Source organism: Nilaparvata lugens, chromosome 14 (genome assembly GCF_014356525.2).
Source record: "Nilaparvata lugens isolate BPH chromosome 14, ASM1435652v1, whole genome shotgun sequence".
Taxonomy (NCBI): domain Eukaryota; kingdom Metazoa; phylum Arthropoda; class Insecta; order Hemiptera; family Delphacidae; genus Nilaparvata; species Nilaparvata lugens.
In genome coordinates, this window is record NC_052517.1 from 8,410,424 (window position 1) to 8,435,263 (window position 24,840).

The following is a 24,840-nucleotide window of genomic DNA, read 5'->3' on the forward strand; positions in this document are numbered from 1 at the left end:
ATTTTTCTTCTTTTAAATTTTTTTATAACTGGTTCATGTAATTCTATAGCTTCAATTTCTTTACATTAATCAATATTCTTAGTTTCAATTTTTGGAGATTTTATAAATTTACTTTTATTAGTTCTACATATTAGACATTTTGCTGCTACTCTATATAATCCATTACTCATTTGAATAATTTCTGAATTTATATTTTTTGTCTTCTTTTTACATTTATGACAATGAATCAACTCATCCATTTATTTAATAAAAAAACATGAATATATAATTCTAATGAACAGGTTCATTATAATTATATATTCATGTTTCTTCATTAGATAAATTTTTATTTATTAAATGGAAAAATCAAAAACAATAAATATAACTGAATCATTTCAAGTATTTATAAAAGGAGTTGGAGAAAAAAACTGAAATAGTTTTACAAAATGGAAATGATAAAATTATTCTTGATACAGATAGATGGACTGAACTTTTCAAACATATATCTTCAAAAATAATGAATATTATAATAGATTCAAGTATCAATAAAATGATTTATAAAAATATAAAATATCTTAAAATTTTTTCCATATGAATAGAAATATAAAAATGTCTTCATTAATAAAACAATTCAATAATTATGGAAAAATAAGGATAACTAAAAAAATCAAAGAGTTAGAAATTATAAAAAATATGAAATTTTAATATTAAAAAAATCAAAACAAAAAATGGATATTCATGTCAGTTGAATTAGAAGAATTTATAACATATTCACCAAAAAGTATTCAGAAATGTTTGATGGAGAATCTATTAAAGAATTTAATAGACTTAAAATAAAATTAGTTTTATTAGGTTTAGAAGATGATGATAAATATCCTATATTGAAAATGAGAGAATTTTCATAATTTTTTAAAATTTATCATGATTCTCAATTATTAGATTTCAATGATATTTTCCAATTTTTGTTGTAAAATAAGTCTCTCCAAAAAATTTTTCTGATACTTAACAGTGATTTTTTTGACTTATTTTTGATTATGAAATTTTGAGTTATTTATGAATAATTCATTGAAAAAATGATATTTTCTCTTAGAATGTAATGAATTTTATCGAAAATTAGTAAAAATGAGTTAATTTTAATGATTTGAAAAATAGCATATCAGCCACCCCACAAGTGCTCTAGCTCTCTCATCATACTATCTACTTAGGGCCCCTCCCACCATTACCTCCGGCAGGGCTATAAGAGATTGCTCCCCAGAGATCCCATATGCGCCCTGGAGTTCCGCGAGCCTCTCGATGAAACTGGTAGCATCTGATACACCATCAAAATGTAAATTCCAACTTCTTACCTTGTCGCAGACTTCTCCCTGACTATACGAGCCTGAAGAGCGGGACAGTGCCGGCTCTGTACCTGGTTGAGAGGCAGCAGCGGTCCGGGATCGAAGGTGCTCGACCATCCTCCTCCTCAGCTCCGTCACAGTCCCCGCTGCCGACAGGCCGAGACTCTCTAGGTAGCCGACCGCTTCCTTCTTATTCAGCCGATACACCCACGACACTCTGGGGTCGGCTTCACATTCCGCGAGGTCCTCCCGGCAGACCGCCTGTACAACTTCATCATCCTGATGAGTAGTCTCTTCTCCGTGTACACTCATCGTGGATTGGGATTCACCTAACCCCTTATCGCGAATTTCTTGGGCGCCAGATGTCTTAGCCCCACGTTTGGAGACGTCAGTTCTATTAGAATGTCCTATACCACCCTCTGGGTTTCCTAACAATTGCGAAGTATTGCTACAACGTGGACTAGCTACAGTTGGGTATGGGTCGGGGTCAGTAGCCGTACTGACAGGTGGAGTTACCGGACCTACACTTCTCCCTCTATCCTGATTCTTTACCCTCTGCTTCTTTCACGAGATTTTTAATTTCAGGGGAAGAGTGTTTGTCTGTGCCGTTGCTGGCCGATTCGGCCCTCGGCCTTTGGAATACAGGGTGGGTGTTACGGGAGATTAAGATAACCCTATACAAGGAGACGGATCTGACTATCAGATCCCTACCAATGATTCTATTTATAAAGGTAGTACGCAATCTGAATCAACTGCGAATTGACGGCGGGCAAGCTGTACCTGCAAGCCCGGGATGTGGTTTTTCTATGGGGCTTAAGGTGAGAGCTATGGGGTAAAGGTATGACAGAACTATGGAGTTATTAGTGGTATTCAAGATATAGTTAAATAGGGCACGGTATAGGGTGTAAGCTATAGAGAATAGGGTGCAGGGTATGAGGTATACGGTAAAGGGTATAGGGAACAGAGAATCAATGATAAGATTATTATTCTCTACAGCAAATAAATATCTGCTCAATAATCCGCAATCTAAGAATTGCGCTCTAGCTCTCAGCAAGCTGGACCTGCTAGCTAAACACAGTGTATCCATTTCAATTTTATGATAATTAAAATTTAGAGGATGAGGTTTCGGGTGTCGGATTTCTGAATCGCGAGCCTGCAGTTGCGAAAGGATTTTCAGCAATTCTGAAACTGCTAAACAGGATTTCCACGCTAATCTGATGACTGTGCGCCGGTTATTAAGGGCCAATCTGTGACTGAGAGCAGGAAGCGTTGCAGTCTGTGACTTCAACAAGGACGTTCTCAAGCTGTACCTGAGAGCAAGAAGCGTTGCAGTCTGTGACCTCAACAAGGACGTTCTCAAGCTGTACCTGAGAGCTAGAAGGATTTTAGAATAGGGAAAGTGAAGAGAAAGTGAGAGAAAGGATGCCGCAGTCTAGAAACTTCGGCAAGGAAGTCCTCAAGCTGTACCTGAGAGCTAGAAGGATTTTAGAGTAGGAAAAGTGCAGAGAAAGTAAGAGAAAGGATGCCGCAGTCTAGAAACTTTGGCGAGGAAGTCCTTGAGCTGTACCTGAGAGCTAGAAGGATTCTAGAACAGGGAAAGTGAAGAGAAAGTAAGAGAAAAGATGCCGCAGTCTAGAAACTTCGGCAAGGAAGTCCTCAAGCTGTACCTGAGAGCTAGAAGGATTATAGAATAGGGAAAGTGAAGAGAAAGAAAGAGAAAGGACGTCGCAGTCTAGAAACTTCGACAAGGACGAACTCAAGCTGCACCTGAGTTCTCTAGGAAAAGGATTGGGCTTTTTCTACTTGGAATTACAGCAAGTCTGAATTTGCTAAATAAGTTAAAATACAGGGCCACCTAATGATATGAAAATTGAATAAGGAAAATACACCCCTTGAAAGTGAGATTACCTTATTACAGAAGAGGAAATGCACACGAGTGACCAGTCCTAACATACAGTTACCTGAATCACTGCAGAACCAAATACAGAGAATAGCGAACAAATTCCCGCACTAAACTCAAACATCTTGAAGCGACAAAGTCAAGACTTATAAATTAAGTACTCAAAAATAATCCGCTATAAGAGCCCAGCAAAATTTCCCACTGTTTGTAGTACAAACTTAAGATCCCTTACAGGTTTCAAAAACCAAGGATAACTCATTCACCCCCAGTGATACGAATTTAGGATAAATAGCCGACAAGAGAAAAAATCCCCCAGGAATTTCTATCTTCGAGTTGTCCAGAACTCGTCCTACTATATTCTTTATTAACACAAAATAGAATGATTCCCCTATAAATAATTAGTACCAGAAACGTCGTAAGGAGAGGAGATTCGCGACCCGATCTCACGCTCAACCACCAAACAACTGACCTAAATGAAACCTACAAGGACAGAGAATCCCCCAGGAAAATCCACCTTCAAATACAGTTGGCGATTCGACATACAATATTCCATTCACTAAAATACTGAATAGAATATTAACCCTCTAGTACACCACTATTGGGAGCGCCGCTTGGAATGCAGCCGTACACAAACCAGTTCACGAACAACTGCTTCTCTCCCAGGTTTTCCTGAAGCAGCACCGGGTCGCAGAAAATTAGGAGGCCGGGGGAAAAGAGATTGCTGACCAATGGGAGTCTGAGAAGACGATCTTGCCACTAGTCATGTGACAGGGTTTGACTCAGCTGCTCCTGATGTTAAGGGTGCAGCTAATGATGACAATGATACTAATTACTACACTAAGTTAGGCCGGTGAACAATATTTCTCACCAGAAATTACAAGAAGAACAATACCGACTCAACTCGGTAGTTGCCTATTGCTTTGATGATACAGCTGCTGCTGCTGCAATACTAAATACGAGAATGCTCAGAGTGGTAAACAAGATCTGGAAATTTCTGGTTATGATGAATTCATGATTCATAGGGGTTGACGGCGATGGTGATGATGTACATACACAACTATGAGTCCAACAAAATAAATCTGGCAGTTGACCCCATTCTTATTCTAAAATAGAATAAATTCGCTAAACTTTACACTAAATGACGGCTCTCCATCCGTCACAAAAATTCACTTTGTGACAAAATAAAACCAATTGTCAAAAAGATATTCAAGAGCAAGTTGCAATTGAAAATCAGAACATAACTTCCACTAAAAATAAATACAAAAGTATCATTGAATCAATTAACTGTACATACTCGCAGATAAATCAATTAAAAACCGATATTAATAAGAATGGAGAGTCCTGCAAATCATTAGAGGCAGCTATCCAAGAACAACACTCAGCTTTAACAAAATTGAATCAAGAAGTAGAAATGAATAAAAATTTGAACAATAATCAATGGCAATTAACACAGAATAAATAAATAGAATTGGAAAATCAGATTCCACAAAGAAATCCAATAATCCATTCAAATGGACTGGGCAGATTTGACAATACAGATTGCCACCTATAGCCAAAACCGTTTATCGATCAAATAAAACTAGTTCAAACTTCAACACCTACCTTGTGGAATATGTGGCGACTCCGATTGACTGGTTTGTTGGGCGGTGAACCTCTGTTATCTTCCAGATCCATCATCACAAATCCAGTACATTGGACGAATTCATTGAAGCTCTCCTGGAGCAATATTGGAATAAAAATGAACAATTGGATGCCTTAGCCAGTATCATATCATGTGAATTTGATCCTAGGACAGATGACACATATACCACTTTTGTTACCACACTTCAGTTTAAGAACTCTCAACTGGATGAGCCCATGGCAGATACTACTTCAACTCACATCATACTGAAGAAGTTACCATCTCATGTGAGATGGCACTTGTTACAACACCCATTTCCAATTGCAAAGAGTTAATCAACAGTTTGCATTGTTTACAATCAGTTAGGATTGAACATAAAAAGCATCACAAAAATGTTCATAAACAACATATTAATCATTACCAGCCACGATCAAGACGAGGGGCATATCAGGATGACCTAGATAGAATGAATAAATACAACAATAGACAATTAAAAATTTCACAGAACAACAATTACCATCCACCATCAACTCAATTAAGAACTATTTATGCAATAGAGCATGCAACACAAGTGAATCTACAAAATGAACCGATTCACCACTGCAATACCCTGCCACCAAACACTGAAGCTCACCATGCACTTAAACCACCCCGCAAACAACAACCCCTATTGAGTATCCTGTTCCCCCCCGAAGATCCATCACCAACGATTATTACAACACAGAAAACAACTGACCTGCAAACCATAAATCTAAACAGTCTACCCAATAAAAACAATAGTTCCCTAATCTCATCACCACCGGGAAATGTGAATGGCCACTAGGAAGGACAACAAGACGCCAAAGAGTACCAGGATGCGGTTAAGGAGATGTTAGATACCGAGCACGTGTATAATACCTTATGCCCACATACAACACCCAAACTTCAATGGACCCCCCCACTGCAGCATGCCAAGGATCCCATGGAGGACTGGGACAGACTGCAGGACTGAAGGTGCATGCATTGCAAGGCCTGGAGAAGAAAACGGCGAAGGAAGAACTGCGCATGCCTATACCATCCCCACACCCGGTTCAAGCAACACCAGGAATCAGACAGCAACTGGAAGGATGGAGGACAAAGGATGACTGGCATACACAGGAAACACAAATGTTTCAAGCATGAGGCTTATCGATGTGTTGGGAACAATTTCATAAATAAATTGAATAGGCCTGAAATCGATGAGGGATTAATTAAGGATTATCATGACTGGAATAATGAAGAAAGGTACTGTCATATGAAGTTATCGGATGAGACATGTGGTGTAGAATTGAAGGAGTTAATGTATTATATAAAGAAAAAGAAAGTACCTGATTGTTATTATATGAAAATAGATTATATTTTGAAAGAGATGATGAAATGTTTGATTTATTGTTTTGTGCTTATGGTATATATGGCTGTGATATTTAATAAAGGTTGCAATATTAAAATGGTAATAAAAGTTACAATGCTGTTGTTGAAGGAATTTGTTAATTATTGGAAATCATGTGTAGTGAAATTGTCTGCTATTAAGGCTGTGATGTTTGTTAAAAATTGTGATGTTAATAAGATAATGAAGATAATAATATTATTAAAGAAATTCATCGCCTATGAAAAATCTTGTTTCACGAAATTGTTTGTAGATATGATTGTGAGTGTTGATAGAGAAACTATGTGGATACTATTGAAAGAGGATAAATGGAAAGCTTTAGATTAATTAAAAGGAATCACCATTAAAAGAGCAAGGAAGTGTTTGAAAGGATATATAAGATTTCGGGGCTTCAAATTTATGAAGATAAAATATCAATAGGACGGCCTCATCTATCGATAGCAACAAGGATAGCAGATAACCTAACCGCCCACATCAATATCTACAGCAGCAACACAACACAAGAGGATACAGGAAAACCACAAAAATTTTACAAGCAATATCATCAAATTTGAAAAAATTATGATAAGAACGCAAATAAAAACAATATTATCAATTAGATACTGACCTACCTGAATAAATTTATTATTGAACTTCCTCCACATGTTGCCGAATTTGTCATAAATCTGCCTTAGCCCATAGAAACCTGCAACATATCAGGGAAAATTTTTAAATATTTTGTTTTCTCTCTATTTATTGGTTTAAAAAAGGCCACAAGGTAGAATAATTAAAATAAAGTGAGATAATCACCTTTAAATGTGAATAATGAAAGAGTTAGGTTAACTGGAAACAAGCCGAGATGAGTATGACGTATTGAAAAGGAAAGGGATGTTCTGTAGACTTGCAAAGGCAAACTGGATCAAGCTGTAGCTCTGTTGATCATATTCCATGAAGGCCGAAATTATTATCAAAGTTATTTATGTTATTTATTGTATCTTTTAGTGTTTATATATATTTATTCAAATGTTTTTTATTTATTATTATTTTATGTAGTTACCAAACCCTCAAGCAAATTTAGATACCTCAAATTTTGTAAAACCAAAGACCAAAACGTATAGTATAGCAAAAATTGTACCTTTTATCTAGACAATGTTATTGAAATAAGTGAGACTTAGAAATTATAATTAATGCATGAACCCAAGACGTTACCTGAATATATTTGGGAAAAGTTTATTGTATGAGAAATCAGATGTTGATTATATACCTTGTGAAGGAGTCAGTTGGTAATACTGCTGAGCTGCAGACTTGAAAATTTTTGTATCATTATATAGGAGAAGAGAAAGTGAAATTGGATGTTATATTTATATTGTTATTATGTTTGTAAGGAGAAAGATGTTGTTATTGTGATGAAGAATAGGGGGCATATGCAGAAAGAGTCTGCAGATTATTATAGAAGCTATGAAAATGATTTCGGCAGTTATTTTTAGGTTATGTTTGTAGGTATGAGTTAGAATTTGTATTAAAAACATTGTTGATTCTCAAATATTTTGAATTCAAATTTGGGGGCGTTGTGTAAGGATATATTTTGGTTATTTCTCAAAATCATGAAATGAAAGGAAATTGATAGGTCTCCAGCAAGCAGCTGTATCGTTATCACCAGATACAATTTCAACAATCACTAGATTAGATAATAACAGCTCTCAAGGCTATGGCTCTGAACAGCCAAATGAGAATAAAAGTATTATCGCTATTTATTCAATAATATAAAATTTATAATATTTTTAGGTACTAATCGGCGACCTGAGTAATCGGTCAAGCCATATAATTTGAGAATTAGCCAGACACCTTATGACAAATAGTTGCATATTAATAGCATTCGCTTGAACTATGTTTGGAGGATTAGTAAACAAGCATGCCAATTCAATGTGAGAGAAAAAGTGTTTTAGAAAACACAAGAATATTTATTATATTTATTCGGGAATAAGATTCATGAATTTTATTTGACAAGCAACAGCAAGTCGACAACTGAGCTGTATAGTTTGAAGTTTATATGCTGATTGAAGAAGCACATGGTATTAATTGATGCTAAGAAGCAAAGTCAATCCTTAGTGAGCAGTCTATGTTATTTTTCAATATTTATTCATTCTCATATTATTCGATATTTGTTGCTCTATTTTTTTATTATTGCTTATTGAAATTTCATGTAATTATATTTTTCATGTTTATTGAATGGTGTACCCTTCATTTATTATCCTATCTCCATGCATGACCAATCTTCTTATAGTCTATTTTATTATCATTATTGACTTATTAAAATTATCAACCAACTGAATTCTTCACCGAATAAGTTGGATAAATCGGCGATATACAGCATTGATTATTGAATATTTGGAAATAATACGTTCCCGAGATTCATTTCAATTATCCAGGACCATCACATCTGATTTGAAAAAACTCAAAGGTCATAGTATTAAGTTGCAGCAGCAATACAAATCGATAGAATTTAAAAGGTGATCTGATAGAGTGTCTTTGATTCCGCTCGGTATCATTTTTAATCGCTGACCACTTTGTTGAATGGTGGGGAGTGGCATTGGTGGTGATACTGTATTGTCTAGTACAAAAATCAGACCTCTAAAATATCTATCTACCTCTCCTGCATCTATATCTGTGGAGTCAACCAATTCAGTCACAAGAACTGTGAACTGTTAAAGCAGCTGACGTTTGCAGTCATCAAAAGCGGAGAATTGTTTGAGCTCAAAGAAGAGCTGGTAAGAAACTGGTGATATTTTTCTTTCAGGAGTAAAAAAAATATCAAATATATTCAAAAATCTCCACTCTACCAACTGAAGCCAAGCAGGGCACATGTTACAGCAAAAATAACGTGACATAGTAGATAATACTTTGAATTGAAGTTTCAACACTCCAGTAATCGTGTCTCCTACTGTGACGTGAGTAGTCGCGTCTCCTACTGTGACGTGAGTAGTCGCGTGGGGTCTTTAGAGACTCCACTCAATATTTCGGCCTTTACAAAGCCACATTGATTGATCTGGTACTCCATTTATAGAAAATATATCTTCTTATAAATTGCAATGAGTTTGTAACAATCGAATGGTTATTACAGGACAGCAGGCTCGATTCGCTCCCCTCAATTTCAGACCTGAGCTCTTACCAATTGAATTCTTTTGGTAGGAGATGAGCTAGTACAAAATTATCAAGAAAAACTGATGGATTGGATGAATGAATGAATCAGTCAATGAATGTTCAATATATTATAATAATCATAGAATGGGAATAGAAAAATAAGTACCACAAAATGTTTTTTGGAGAATAAAGTTCAAGTTTAAATATAGAATGCTAGTAAAAACTGTAGGAATTATTTCAGAAGCTTCTAGATGCCATTTAGTCTATCCCACTTGGATCAAATGTTTGTATTTGTCTATATTCATGGAATATTCTTAGAAAATGAGGTCCAGGCCTATGAAAATTAGGAATGATATTGTAAGCTGGGGTGTGAGATGTTGCAGCCATTTGTGGCTCCAAGTACCATCTAGTTGCCCTATCCTTTCCAATATAAAATTCACGGTCATCAATGACAGCTTGCTCTGGCACTATCACTTCCTGATTCACTTCATAGTTTTCTTCAATAATCATGTTAGTATCATTTTCGTTGTTATTGTCATTCTCATTGAAATTGTCTATCTCTTTATTCCTGGGAAGATTTACTTCGATGAAGTCCTCTTCTGCTTTGTCAGGATTTTCAAGTCCCAGGATCTCATCATCACTACTTGTTCCATTCAACCAAATACGTAATTGTTCCTGATCACATTCTGAACCTATTTGTAACTGTTCATGACCACATCCTGCCATTTTACTGATGGAAAACATAGAATCACTATAACTGCACTTTGAAAAAACATTAACAACAGTAGTCACGTGGAGTCTATGCCAACCTCAGTAGCGCAGTTATCTATTTGAATTGTTATAACATGACTGACAGCTTCCCCAGGAAGTTGGTGGAACACTGGTGTACTTAGAACATTATGACTGTAAGCTACTGAGCAGCTCAATGTCATACAGTAGTGCCAACTTGAATACACATAAAAAGGAAATATCTGGGGTCACCTGAGAACCCACGCGACTACTGGAGTGTTAAACTTGAAAGTTAGGATGATGAAACAAGAAAATTTTGTTATGTGAGTTCTGCTGAGATATTGACATCCGCTTGCCTCAAATGACTGATTACAAATTGTTGGATCAGTCAAATATTCCTATTTGTTTTCATCATTGAGATTGATGTTCAGTATAAAAGTCAGCTGATGGTAAGAAATGTAAAAAATTGAAAGAAAATTTAATATAACTATTATTTTTACTATAAGAATATCTACCAAATTCATCATCACTCATGATCTATCTTCATAATAAGAGTTTAATACAACTTTGGGGGAGGTATGAAGAGATGTTTCAAGTAGTTCAAACTGAGCTGAATATAGACAGAGTTTTCCCATGCCCAGAGGGTGTGGTGGGGGAGTGCTGTGGTTGAAGGGTGCTGAATGCTGTACTGAGACTTGGTGGAAAAACAGCATTAGAAAAAATATATATTCTGAGTGCTGAGGATAGAGCTAGCTGCTCAGTCAGGGAAAATTGAATTGGGTTAGAGTGTGACTGATCCCATTCAATATTGAGGAATGGATTGATTTGTTATTTAATTTACTGAGAAAAGTTATTCTTGAAATTTTCCAATAAAATAAATGGTTTCTTAGTTATTCAAGAAATAGAAAAACTGGTTTTAGCTTTTCCATAAAATAGGTATAATGAGTGAGGTTCTTCGTTTGAGGTTAGGTTGTGTTAGAATTTGAATTTACTAAAGAAATTAATTCCTGTGATTTTTTAATAAGATCTACAGTTTCTTAGTTATTCAAGGGATAAAAAAGCTGGCTCTACTTTTCCCATGAAAGTGGGAATGATAAAAGTGAGGATCTTCATTTGAGGTTAGGTTAGGTAAAGTTAGAATCTGGATTTCGATTAGATTGGGTTTGGTTCAATTTTTTGGCTTTTGGTTCTAGATTTGCCTTCTTGGGGGCATCTTTGGGACAGTACTATTATTATACCCCTACTTAGACCTCAAACAACTTCAGTCAGAAAATCGGCTTCCTGAAATGGGGCGAAGTTGTAGTCATAGTCACAGTCACGTTTGAAATAAATTTTGTGAAACTAGAAAATTTAACACAAAATAGAATGAAGAAGAAAAAGTGTGAAGTTTCAGCTGTTTGAATCATTCAGGAATGTTTCATCTCATCAAGGAAAAACGTTTCCACTGATAGGAATGAGATAATGAAGATTTCCATAAATTCTGTGACTGGTTTCGGAAAGCCAATTTTCTAACTCCAGCTGTTCAAAGTCTAGAACTTAGCTTATTCCTGAGCTTGGAAATATGCCCTTAGTGTGTTTGAAATTGATTTGCCGAATGGCCCTTTTTCACTAACTCATGACTGGACCACTTAAGAATTCACTAGGAATTTGATTATGGTCCAATTGGAGTTGCCACAAATGTTCGTATCTACCAATTATTCCCGATTCCCAAGTATCCTAGATGTTGATAGATTTTTTTGTACCACTGTATTATTGAGGATGTCATTAAGGTTTTTTTTACAGTGGCAGGATGATGATGCTAGTACTGGCAATTCTCAACGTTCTCTTCATTGTAAGTACAAAATTGATTCTCAGTCCTTCTATGAACACACAAAATATATATTCTCCAAAAAAAACCTTGGACACAATCTTATCAAATAATGATGCAATCTGTGTAGTAGACATCGAGAATATTTTTCCATATAGTGAGGTCCACGTTAAAATGACAGTGTTTGTTCAGCAATGCTATTGCTATCCTTTTCTATCATTCAGCAAAACAAATTGTGCTATCTCTATCTCGCTTTGCTCTGTTGTCTTTTAACAATGTAGAATTGAAAATTAGTTAACAAAATATTCAATCTAAATTATGAAAACTCAATATGAAATTATTTTAAAATATAGTTTTTCACTTAATAGAATATAATCGATTATTCTGAATGAGAATGAACACTCAATATTACACATTCGATGATGTGGATCATCATGATGTGGACCTCACTATAGAATCAACCTGACTTCTCCACATTAGTTTTCCATCAACCAATAGGCCAAGATATTTGACCACCTGAGATTGTCCATTACATGGCATCAACAATGAACATCAGCACATTCAACACTGTGGAACTTCAGGGGGCCGAGAAGTACAAGAAAACAGAATATAAGGTATGAAATAACAAAGTTCAGATAGATATGTAGTTTCCTCGATATTGAGACTCAATTTATTCAAACAAAACCATAGAGGCAATAGATTTGAGTCATGTGACATTGTCTCCATATATCTCATCATCTTATCCAGCTTCATAGGAGCTGGCATTCGTGAATGCTGTGAATTTTTCCTTGATTGGGCATGAGTAGAGGTCATTGATGTAAATCAAAAACAAAATCGGCCTCAAATTCATCTCCTGAAATGTATTTATTTTGGAGCCTACATTCACTGCTTGAGAACATCTATGCAGATACAAATAGAACCACGCCAAGGACAAGCCATGCATGCCTGATAGCTTCATTTTTCGCAACAGAATCTCATAATTCACAGTGTCAAATGCCTTTGACATATCTAAGATCATCCCGGAAATCACCTTCTCTGTTTATGTTATTTCAAGTTCCTGAAATGAACATTTTCAGAGCCAGCTTAGTGTCCAGCCCCTCTCTCTGGCCAAACTGGCTCTTTAAGAGAGAATAGGATGAATTCAAAAGCTCATCATTCAAACCTTCATGAACTTCTCAAATGGAATTGCAACAATGGATGACAGAAGTATGGATCTATAACTCTGAACATCCTTGGAGTTCCCCTTCATATTTTCCATATTTCATTATGACAACTATAATTGGTAAGGTGGTCAGCATCAACCCATCATTTCAAACCCCACTTTTGGAAGTTGATAATTTTCCAGTGAGACATCTAGATACCAACCATCAATTTGATACAGTTTTATTCATTGCAGGTTATTGAAGGATATCCTTACTCACCTTCACAAGATTCTCCACCCAGCTTCTGGGGTTCTAATGATGATGCACCAGAGCAATTTTTTTGGCTTGAGCAACCTCAATCCCCAGGACAACCTTCAACATCACAACACCCTTCATCACCAGGACAACCTTCATCATCACGACATCCTTCATCACCAGGACAGCCTTCATCATCACGACAGCCTTCATCATCACGACAATCTCCACCCAATTCTCCACCAGCCCATCTCTATGGAGGTGAATCATCATCAACATATAACACTGGCTATTCACAGCCTGGCACGCCTATAGCTCGTCCTTGGGATTCACCACCACAACAGGCTTCATCACCACAAACACAATACCAACCACCACCATCACAACAACTCTCACCACCACAACCACGAAACCAGCCACAATACCAACAACAATACCAACCACAGTATCAACCTCAATACCAACAACAATACCAACAACAATACCAACCACAATACCAACAGCAATACCAACCACAGTATCAACCACAATACCAACAACAACCATACCAACAACAATCATACCAACAACAACCATACCAACAACAACCATACCAACAACAATCATACCAACAACAATCATACCAACAACAATCATACCAACAACAATCATACCAACAACAATCATACCAACAACAACCATACCAACAACAACCATACCAACAACAATCATACCAACAACAATCATACCAACAACAATCATACCAACAACAATCATACCAACAACAATCATACCAACAACAACCTCCACCACAACCACAAACACAAACACAAGGACGAAGGAGGCAAGCAACAGAACCACCTGCAGTCAATCCATCAAGTCGTCAAAGGACAGTGCCCCCACCTACAGTGCCCCCAAGCACATATGTTGGTGAGTAGAATCAAATTGAATATTGTGTAGAGAAATGAAACATATTATTCATGAATTTTATGGACTACTCTTTGTGTTGTTGAGAATTTGATATCATGGTAATTATTAGTCTTAAGTCTTTTTTTTTCTAAAAGCAATTCGTAGTCTCTTCATTCAATTTCATGGACTGAGCTGTATTTGTCATATGAATTTGTTAATGATGATCTATTTGCCATATGCATGATTGATATTCCAGTATTGTAAAAGGTGTTTGGGGTGGTGCTTGGGACACTCACTTCAATAAACAAGGTGTAATACAATAGAGACCCGAAAGCTCCAGCGATAGAAGGTCCACTTCTTTTATTTGAGCCATCCAATACTCTAGAATCATTGCACAAAACATTAAGGGCTGGTTTCCGAGCTCGAGATTCAGCTAAGTTCTACACTTTTACTGTTTTAAACTCTGGAGTCATACTTGGGAACATTATATGTGTTATGGCCACCAAAATTTGTTGATTAGCTAGGACTCTCAAACAAGCTATTGAATTATTATCTATTTCACAAGTACAAAGACCTGCAGTTTAAAGAACGAATCTGTCACTCAGAAAGATGATCCAGATCCGAGGGCCTTTTCTAGTCAAGTCCAGAGCTTATTGATACTGTTGGGGTTTATAATCTTGAAATCCCAATTGAGAAATATCCACTACTACTTTGACCTATTTTTATTGAATAAATTCAAATTAGTTACATATTTTTATATATTCTATATTTTGTATCACGCAGGATAACCATAAATATTTGCACACAGGCATTCCAAGATAGGAAAATAATGGTATCACGCAGGATAACCATGAATATTTGCACACAGGCAAATCCAAGAATATATGGTATCACCCAGGATAACCATGAATATTTGCACAATGTGCAGAGACAAAGTAGATAGCTCCCATTATACAAGTTATGAGCAAAGCATTTTTAGCTCTCATGCTCTATAAGTTCCTGAAGGTGATATTTGACAATACTAACTCTGGTAAAAGCTGATGATGATAATAATATTGGCAGTCCATGGTAATTAGGCTTTAATACTTTTTGAATTAGCTCAATTTATTGTATAAGTTGTTGATGTCAATTTTCCAATAAATTATGACTTATGGTTTTGTTCATTTACTAATTCTCTCATAATTGTCTTAATACATTGTGGACGATCCTTCTTGAGTATTTAGGGTTCCTTGGGTCAGGCGCCATGTGTTGGGGTTTATAATCTTGAAATCCAATTTAGAAATATCCACTACTACTTTGGCCTTTTTTTATTGAATAAATTTAAATTAGTTCCATATTTTTATATTTTAAAAGGTTCATTGTATTTTGAAATTGCTCCGAATAACTCAATCAATTAATAGGCCTAAGTTACACATATGGTGGTGATGGAATATGCAGGAAAATTTGACTATATATATATATATTTATATATATATATATATATATATATATATATATATATATATATATATATATATATATATATATTATTGATCAACTCACTGATACATATAATTATAGTCTTCATAAAACCGGTCAACACGATACGACAGCGACATATATGTGTTATCTCTCCTTCACATATGAAGCACGTTCAGTTCTCAGCACATCATCATATGGCACGATCTGATCCGACACACACCCGACCAACGATAAGATTCTCTTCACCGCACTTCCGAGATGTGACGTCACACTCAATTGCCAAATTGAGGAAGGACATAGGATAGGTGGATAGGTGGTGAATGGAATTTGATATTTTATTTCATTTCATATTACTTTAATTTTTTAATAATTTGGAAAATATTATCATCTGTAGAATATTTCTGTTTTTGGCTGATCAATCTATCAGCTGTATGGAAGGAGCACTCTCTGTTATCGGAAATAGGAGATAATGAACTCAGAGATTGGCGCCTACTTTCAAAATTCTTTTGATTTTTGCTGTTTCTATTTTTATTGGAAAATATGCCAAGACAATACCAAGCTTGGAACCGGCTCTCAGCATATTCGGAATTGATTCACAGAAGAGCTCTTTTTCACTATAGTGAGGTCCACATAAAAATGGCAGTGGAGAAAGACAGGAGAAAAACGTTGTAGAACCTCTGTCTTGGCAATGCCTTCTATAGATGGTAGTAGATACAGGTTTATGGTATTTATCTAATATTAATTTTTTATTCTCGTTAAAAATTATTAATTATATTTTATCAAGCTAGAAATTATATTTCTCAATAATTTCATAATGAATTTACATAATTGAAATGAAATATTCTGTTAGTTATTTATTAATTCCACATTGTTAAAAGATGATCTGGCAACAGAGGAAAGCGAGAAAGAGATAGTGCTATCTGTTTTGTTGAATGGAAGACAAGGATAGCAATACCACTGCTAATCAAACAATGCCATTATAACGTGGTCCTCACTATATAGTCCAGTTAATTGAAGATGAAAGAGGGAAAAGTTTGGAACACAATCTTCGACTTGCAGCTCTTCCAAGTATAACTAGGAGGTGAACATATTGAAAGTACTCCCCCCTCCACCATGTGTTAAGAGGGTGGGGGTGGTTTGAGAGTATCATATTCCTGTTTTTAGCATATACAGAGTGCTCATGAACTCCCCACAAATACTCTAGGTCATTGTTCCTGTGGAAAACATATCTAAATATCATATTTAAATTGTCCGGTAGTCTCCAGATACTCACAGAGTGGCCATTTTGCTTTTTTCACTTAATAATTTTTTTCTAAATAATGGTTGAACATACAAAATTGAAACTTTGCACGTTATTTATAACAACTAGACAAAGCTTAGAACAAAATGGCAGCAATTCAAAATCTTGTCTCTTAAATAGCTCAGAAAGTGTTGGTTTTACAAAAAAAATTTCGGGAATAACGTTTTTAGTAAATTCAATCACAGTGATAGACAGCAATTATATGTAATGAAGGAAAATATTAGACAACAATAGTGAAAATGTTGGAATTTAATTACAGAATGTGCTGAATTATGTCATGAAAATACTCCAACACCATTGGAATCACAACATTAATCCAGCACTCTATGAAAATTATCTAGTAGAAGTTATTATTTTGGGAAAAAAAATTAGGAACACTGTTTATGGTATCACATTTTGCAAAGAACCCCTTCTGGCTCCGATTTTTCATATTTTTTTTGGCCTCACAACTTTTTAATAATTGATTGAATATAATCTGTGCTGATCATGAGCTCATAGAGCACTAAATGCAGAAATGAAATTTTCATTCTCTTCAATTCTAATATTTCATCCTCATGTAATGAATCAATATTGGTGCACTGAGCTTCACTTGTTATTTTCATTTATTGATAAACAGAACAGAATTCTCTTAATAGTCCAGTCTATATAGACATAAAAAGGGGGGTGTGCTTGCAATTTATATTGTAGTTTTGAGTTTTAAATATATTATTTGGGTACATAAGAGAAGTCTAGAACCAACTTCTTCATGCAAAATTTCCTTGTGCTAGGTACAGAGTGGCCCAAAAACCTCTTATTTTTGGCTCATTTTCCAGTTTTCAGCTATTTCTGACAAATCTCGTAATGCGACAGGAATATTTTTTGCTCCCTCCTTTTTTTTAGATTATAGAATTCTGAATGAATAAGGATCATTCAGAACTCTACCTCCAATGAGTACTGAGTTATGATTCTTCAAAAATGGGTGAAATTAGAAGAAAAAATCAATTTTGATAAATTTAAGTTTTTGATAAACAATATCTTCCAATTATTGTTACCATTTGGATGTATAAATCAAAATCCCTCTGAGCGTATTTTTGTTCTCTACAATCTGAGATCGGGTAGAGCGCTCTATCTCATATAGATTTCCAGGTACACCTGACAACACTGCTCCTTGTATTGTGAAAAGCACCTAATTTTCAGCTAAAATCATCATCACCAACTACATTGTCCTCACATTGATATTTCGCACAATGAATAAGTTCATGAGATCATGTTCTATGAGAATCACCCATTAGATGCACTTCATTTCATTATTTCCCAGTGGAGAGGCGCGCTTAAGGACACCTCAAAGATCAAAATTTCAACATTGATCTTAACAATTGAAAATTTTATCTTAACAATTATATTAAAAAAGATTATCCAATTCAAATTCTGAAAAAAAGTGTACCGAACAGCCTTGATGTATCCATAATCTAAGGTACCTAACTATCCATGGTCCTATCCCACTCTATTCTACTAAAAACTAGTACTCTACCATGAACGTTTTCACTGGGAGAGTTGACAAGATAGTTAGTACTTGCCCAGAGGGAACTCTACCATTAATGCTCAACTCACACTTACGTGACTCAAGTCGAGAAGAGACTGCAACTCTAGTCTCTTCTCGATGCAGAATGAAATGGTGTCACTCAGACCAGTCGATTCCAGTCTCCGCGACGTCTCAATTTGAAAACACATGCTGCATTGAGAAGAGACTCGAGTTGCAGTCTCTTCTCGATGGAACTGGAGTAGTGACACTGAGCAAAGAAGTTGTAAGGTCGAGAGACTGGAGTATCCTTGACTTGAGTCTTACGATTTGGCTCGACTAAAAACGTACGACTTCAGTTGCAGAGACTCTAGTCTCTCGACCTTGCGACTTTATTATTCATTGTTGCTACTTCAGTTCCATGCTACTCCATTCTCTAAACTAACTTTATGAAAAATGTAAGATTTGATTTGTCACTACTTGGAATGTAACAAATTTTATAATAATTATGATGAATATTATTGTCTTATTAAATTCCTATTATTTCCTTATCTAAAATGATGAAACAACATTTTTATCAAACATAACCTCATTGAAAATGCATGGTACCACACAAGTCTAAGCTCGACCAACATGTTTAGTCGACTGTCACCTGGTCATATATGGGACATATTATATAATTGTGTGATTCAAAAACAGCTTTACAATTTCACAATTCATATAAATCTTATTGAACAAGGTACAGAGCTGGGTTTGGTGTTGTTTTAAAGGAAAACACTTCAAGTCTTTTACCTTAACCCAAAGATTTTCTTTGTGACTTCCTTTGGTTATCCTGCAGACATCTCATCGATAGTCGATTTCTTCCCAGACTCGTACCAGCATTCCAGGTGTAACTTGCTCAACAGCAGCGCAAATCCTTGCTCTATGTTCAGGTAGTGTGGCTGGCAAAGGAGCTACGGGGATATTCCACAGAGACAAGTTATCAGAGAGACAAGTAGTGTTTTTGAACGATATTAGTGTCACAGAGACAAGTTCATAGGAGCAAGTACTTCTATAAATGGCAGTCTCACAGGTACAAGTTCTCACAGAGACAAGCAGTTTCATAGAGACAAGTCTCTGTCCAAACTGGTAGCGCTATAAATGACAGTCTCACAGGGGTCGCCGTCTAGTTGTCACCCTGACTACTTGACACCTGGTCATTTTGGCCATAGGCGACTACTTGTACCCTCATAAAAATATACAATTGCCGTCAAGTTGTCACCTCGACTACTTGACATCTACTGGACCAAAGGTGACAACTAGTCATCATCGTAAACGACTACTTTACGCCTCGCACCCTCGCGTCAGGGTGTCCCCCCGACTAGTTGTCACCTTCTTAGAAAGGGGACAAGTATAGGGGTATGGCTCACGTCTACTTGTCCCCTAAAAACCGGTTTTAAAAGGGGACAAGTAGTCGGGGTGGCACCTAGTCGCGTACCCTCTCACAGAAGCAAGTTCTAATTCAGACAAAGTGTCTCACAGAAGCAAGTGCAGTGTCGTAGAAACAAGGTGGCGAATGTAGGAAGAAGTTAGGCGTGTTGCCTACATCTGAACTTGAAGGCATTCCATTATTTGCTCTAGTAAATTGAATGTCTGCTGTTTTTTAATCATGTAGGTATATGATTATGATTCGAAGTTCATCATATAAGATAGGGATGGGTTGGTAACCTATTAGAATAAGATATAAGATAGATAGAATTATGAAGATAACTCAAATAAAGGAATTGAGTTGTATGTAAATATAATATATTTCTACCAAACTCCAAGATAACTATTCCAATATATCCAATAAGTATAATTATTTCAGACCTTCAACCCAAAAGAATAATCAATATGAATATGAAATGGAATATATATAAAAGCCAAATAGCTCACTACTGACCTATTCATCACCGCTTCTTAAAAACCACATGGCCAAAATGGTTTTTCAAATTTGGAAAAAATGGTCAGTTGATGCCTTGGACGTGTGCTAGGGAATAGTTTTTAAATTATACAAAGAATAGGTTCGAAATAGGCTTATTTCAAATTCCTAGCCAAAGGTTGAAATATGGATCTTTTGTTCAGTTGAGTGTCTGTAATGTAGAAATACATCTAGACTCCAGACTGTAATGTAGTCTTTACTGTACTGTAGTGCACTGTAATGGAGTATTTGGAACCCAATTCAATGCTTTTGCAAGTTTGCAATTTATCGAAAAATAAGTTCCCACTTCCAAAAAGTCAACTAATTGTTCTTCTAATTATATGACATGTTACAAAAAAATTCTTTTCAGTTCAAAGTCCCCACAATTATTGTTACCTACTTTTGGTAGGTCTTTGAGTTAATAAAGTAACATTTGAAATTATCATAAGCACAATGGGACAAGGGATTCCATCAATTGAGAATGAGTATTATGCCAGTATTCATTTTTACAGGATTGAAGTAGTGCAACATTTAGATTAGCACACCAAAAGATTTTATTTGTAAAGAAGTAGGCTAAGTTCATTACTTTCATATCAAAGTTCTACTTTTTCCATTATGATCTATATAAGTATATAGAAATCTGGTGTGGCGCACTCTCACAACTTTCCTCAGTCAACAGTCAAACAGAATTTGATTATCCATTTGCAAACTATTGGGGAATCAACATTTCCGAACAGTTTCCAAATGGATAATCACATTTTCTCGAATTTCGTGCTTATTTTCAATTTTGGGTGAAAATGTTACTGAACATTAATTTTAGAAATTTTCATGCTCAATCTTTTTCACTCAAAATTTTTTGTTTAAATTGTATCTGAAGCCTGATAATTGGGAATCTGGAATCGAACTTTGCAAAGATGGGGCGGAGCTCCTGGAATTTTTACAGATATGGGACTCGTGGCAGTTGATGGAGCTTATGAATAATTATTTAGGTATAAATTTGATCAAAATCGTTGGAGCCGTTCTTGAGCAAATCACGAAAAACTCTGTTTTCGACAACATTTTCGCCATCTCAGCCGCCATCTTGAATAGCATTTGATCCAAATTGTTCGTGTCGGACCCTTATATTGTAAGAACCTCAAGTTTCAAATTTTAAGACATTCCGTTAATTGGGAGATGAGATATCGTGTACACAGACGCACATACACTCATACACACACACACACACACACACACACACACACACACACACACACACACACACACACACACACACACACACACACACACACACACACGCACACACCAGTGCTTGAAAGAGGGGTCAAAAAGGGAGGCACACACTTTCTGCACTAAACGGGCTCACCATGAACCAGTGCTCCAATCAAGCTGGAATTTCATACGTGTATTCGATAATTATAAGTGAATAACAAAAAAAAGTTGAATTTCAAATTTTTTCTCATAGGAATTTAACTGTCAAAACGGGCCCCCTCAAATTCCGGCTATATGGGGTACATTCATACACACCATGACGTAGGCCTAAGGAAAAAGGAGGCTTGACCAATACAATAGATGAAGGTATTTGCATTGTCTTCAGATCACTCCGACGTTCCTAGTTCTACTCGTTCCTTCTCTAGAAAGGCAGTTTAGGATTGAAACTGACCAAAGTGAACGTTTCCATTCACTCACAGAACTTCTTCTCTCACTAGTTATGATCTCCAGTCTTCATTAAGAGAAATTTATGCTTTAACATTGATCACTTGGATTAAATGGCAGAAGAGAAAAAGAAAAAGAACTTGGATTAGCAATGCTTGTTTATGTTAATAGGGGAAATTTTATAAGGGAAGATGCTCAGAAGCAGATGTTGAAGCAATTTCTTACATGATTATTGTGGCTGAATTTCAGGAGAAACTTTGTGTAAACTGTTGTTTTATTTATCACTCACACCACAGCCAAGTATAATTCTAGAGAACTTGTCAAATTTACGAGAATATTTGGTTAGATTTGTGAAGTTATAGCAGTAGGCTTATTCTTTATTGAGGTGTACCATAGGAAAATATAATGCTATTGCATTATTTATTATTTTATTTTTGATACAATCGCATCATTGGTCCCTGCTATTATTCACAAAGCGGACATTGCTCCTTCTTAAAAACACGAAAACATTCTATGAAATAGTCTCCATTCATTAAAATTATCATATTCTGAGTATGTAGTTTCCCAATGAATACCAGATAGAATATCGTACATGTTGTAATCCTTCAAATTTTTCCACAAGAAACAAAACGTGACATTTTTCCAAAAAACATATACTGAGAAATAAAAAAAAGAAAATCGAATAAGAGCAACGAATAGAATAGAAATAATTCAAAGCACATAGCTTCATTCATTTCCTATCGCTGCACCAATGATAAACTCTTCAAAATTCTTCCTCAGGCTCCTTATATTCACATGTACAATATTAATAGTTTCATTTCCTATATGGAAATATTCGTTATTAAGAAATAATTTTTATTCGAAATTGACTTTCAAATTCAACCAGAATCATCAATTTCTCAAAAAAATTGAATAGAAATGCAACTGGCTATAATGAGATACATAAAGTCAGAATCAGTATCAGAAGTCAGTATCTGGAATGATGTCAGTATATGTTGGAAAAACGGGTTCATGATCCTTGTATGTCATTAGACAAAGCAGATAACTTCATTCATTTTCTAACGCAGTACCGATGATAATTTGATGTGAGGTATGCAGAAGTAGAATAAAGCAGGTAGAAGAATACTGAGTGTAATTCATGGAAACTTATAATTAAATCATAAAGAGATATACAGTCGAACCTCTGTATAACGAAGACGATTATCCCGAGAAAAAAGTCGCTGTAGAGAGGTATTCGTTATTGAGAGCTTCTGTCGAAAAAACTGCCACGATCCTATAGATCTTATAATATCGTATCACGGCGGTAAATACAGTAAATGAATATGGTACATAGAACATATCTTAGTGAACGTAGGTAGGGTACCTATTAGGCCAATATTAATATGGAAATTTGAAAATTCATGCTGTTTGAAATAAACATGTTTTTTGAATATTTATAGAATGTAATAAGTAAGTAAACTCACCAATTTATTTTCAGAAAGCTTGATTTGTACTATTAGTGGAGTTTAATCAAAGTACATACTCTGTAGCAATATTATTCGACTCTTTACACTACTATTAGATGGAACGCGAAATGAGGTTATTTTGTTAATAACTTCACTATAAATATCAACTTTCCGATTCTTTAATGTTTCATATTTGAAAAAGTGAGTAATTTTCGGTTCAATTTTGCATTCGAATAAAAAATCATGTTCGGTAAACGACTCACATCTATTCGAACAGTCAGACATGTCTGGTACATTATTTTTCAGTTTTAATCCTTGCCTGATAATTTTGAAAGCCTCTAGAACTTCTTGATCTTTCGGATTCTTCTCCTCAGGTTCGTCACAGCTATCATCATCATAGACAGTTCAAAGAATTGAAATGTGTGACAAAAGCAATGGTGGGGAAGTCCAGTCGTTCACCTGCCTGGTCTACAATAATGACAAGTTCTTGGAATTCAATATCCGGTAACTTGTATTCAATTTCCGACATGTATTTCACCCTCCATTAACTTTCTACCACCCTATCTTCTTCCTTCCTGAATTGCTATTATTTTTAGTCTATTGACCTTTCTGCTGAAACTAAACAATCCCTTGGAAATAACCGTCTGCTTCCAATACATACTACACTTTGTATGTTGAAGTCAAGAGGAAACTTTGTTGTTTAGAGGTTCGAAATTCTTTAGATAGAGGTGAATAAGCAGCCAAAACTCAAAAATGTCATGGGACCAGGTAAAAATTCTTTGTGTAGAGGATTTCGTTAAGTGGAGGTTCGTTATAGACAGGTTCGACTGTATTTTCCTCTTTATTCTTATGCCGGCATAACTTGAATCACAACCATTATTTTATTTTAGAAGGCGGTGGAAAATGTAAGCAGAACAAATAACAACAATTATGCTCTCCTATGAAATCCACTGATGAAAAAAAATTAATCTATATAATACTGTATACAAACCTCCACTCATCAATTATCTACAATGAAACATCAAATCGAGCTCCGATAACAATAAGGGAGATATCACCTGTTAAGGAAGAAGTATTCTCAGGAACAAATATGTTTTTCAAAGTGGAGAAATTTTTGATTTTCTAGTAATTGTAAAATTCATGTAGGCCTATCATTTTTAAAAACTTCTGAGGAAGTTATTCAGCAGACAATATCTCCATTGTATATATAATGATTGTAAATAGATCAAAATGTTCAATAAGAGATGTAATGGATAATCAGTGATATAGGAGTTTCCGAGAATTGGTGGAGTAGAGGTTTAGTATGTAATCTATAGTAATGAGCCTGAGTAATATGAGCATATCTCCTTTGATTTCCCCGA

The 24,840-nt window shown here is 35.5% G+C and overlaps 1 protein-coding gene across 1 annotated transcript in view; it reads left to right on the top strand.

Moving 5' to 3' along the window:
* Nucleotides 1-12,443: 12,443 nt before the first annotated feature.
* The window catches only part of LOC120354268 (putative mediator of RNA polymerase II transcription subunit 26), a 161,377-nt gene continuing 148,980 nt past the window's right edge, over nt 12,444-24,840 (top strand). The window contains exons 1-2 of the mRNA XM_039441162.1: nt 12,444-12,512; nt 13,295-14,204. Coding sequence (XP_039297096.1) covers nt 12,444-12,512; nt 13,295-14,204 — 979 coding nt within the window. The remainder of the gene's footprint in view (nt 12,513-13,294; nt 14,205-24,840) is intronic.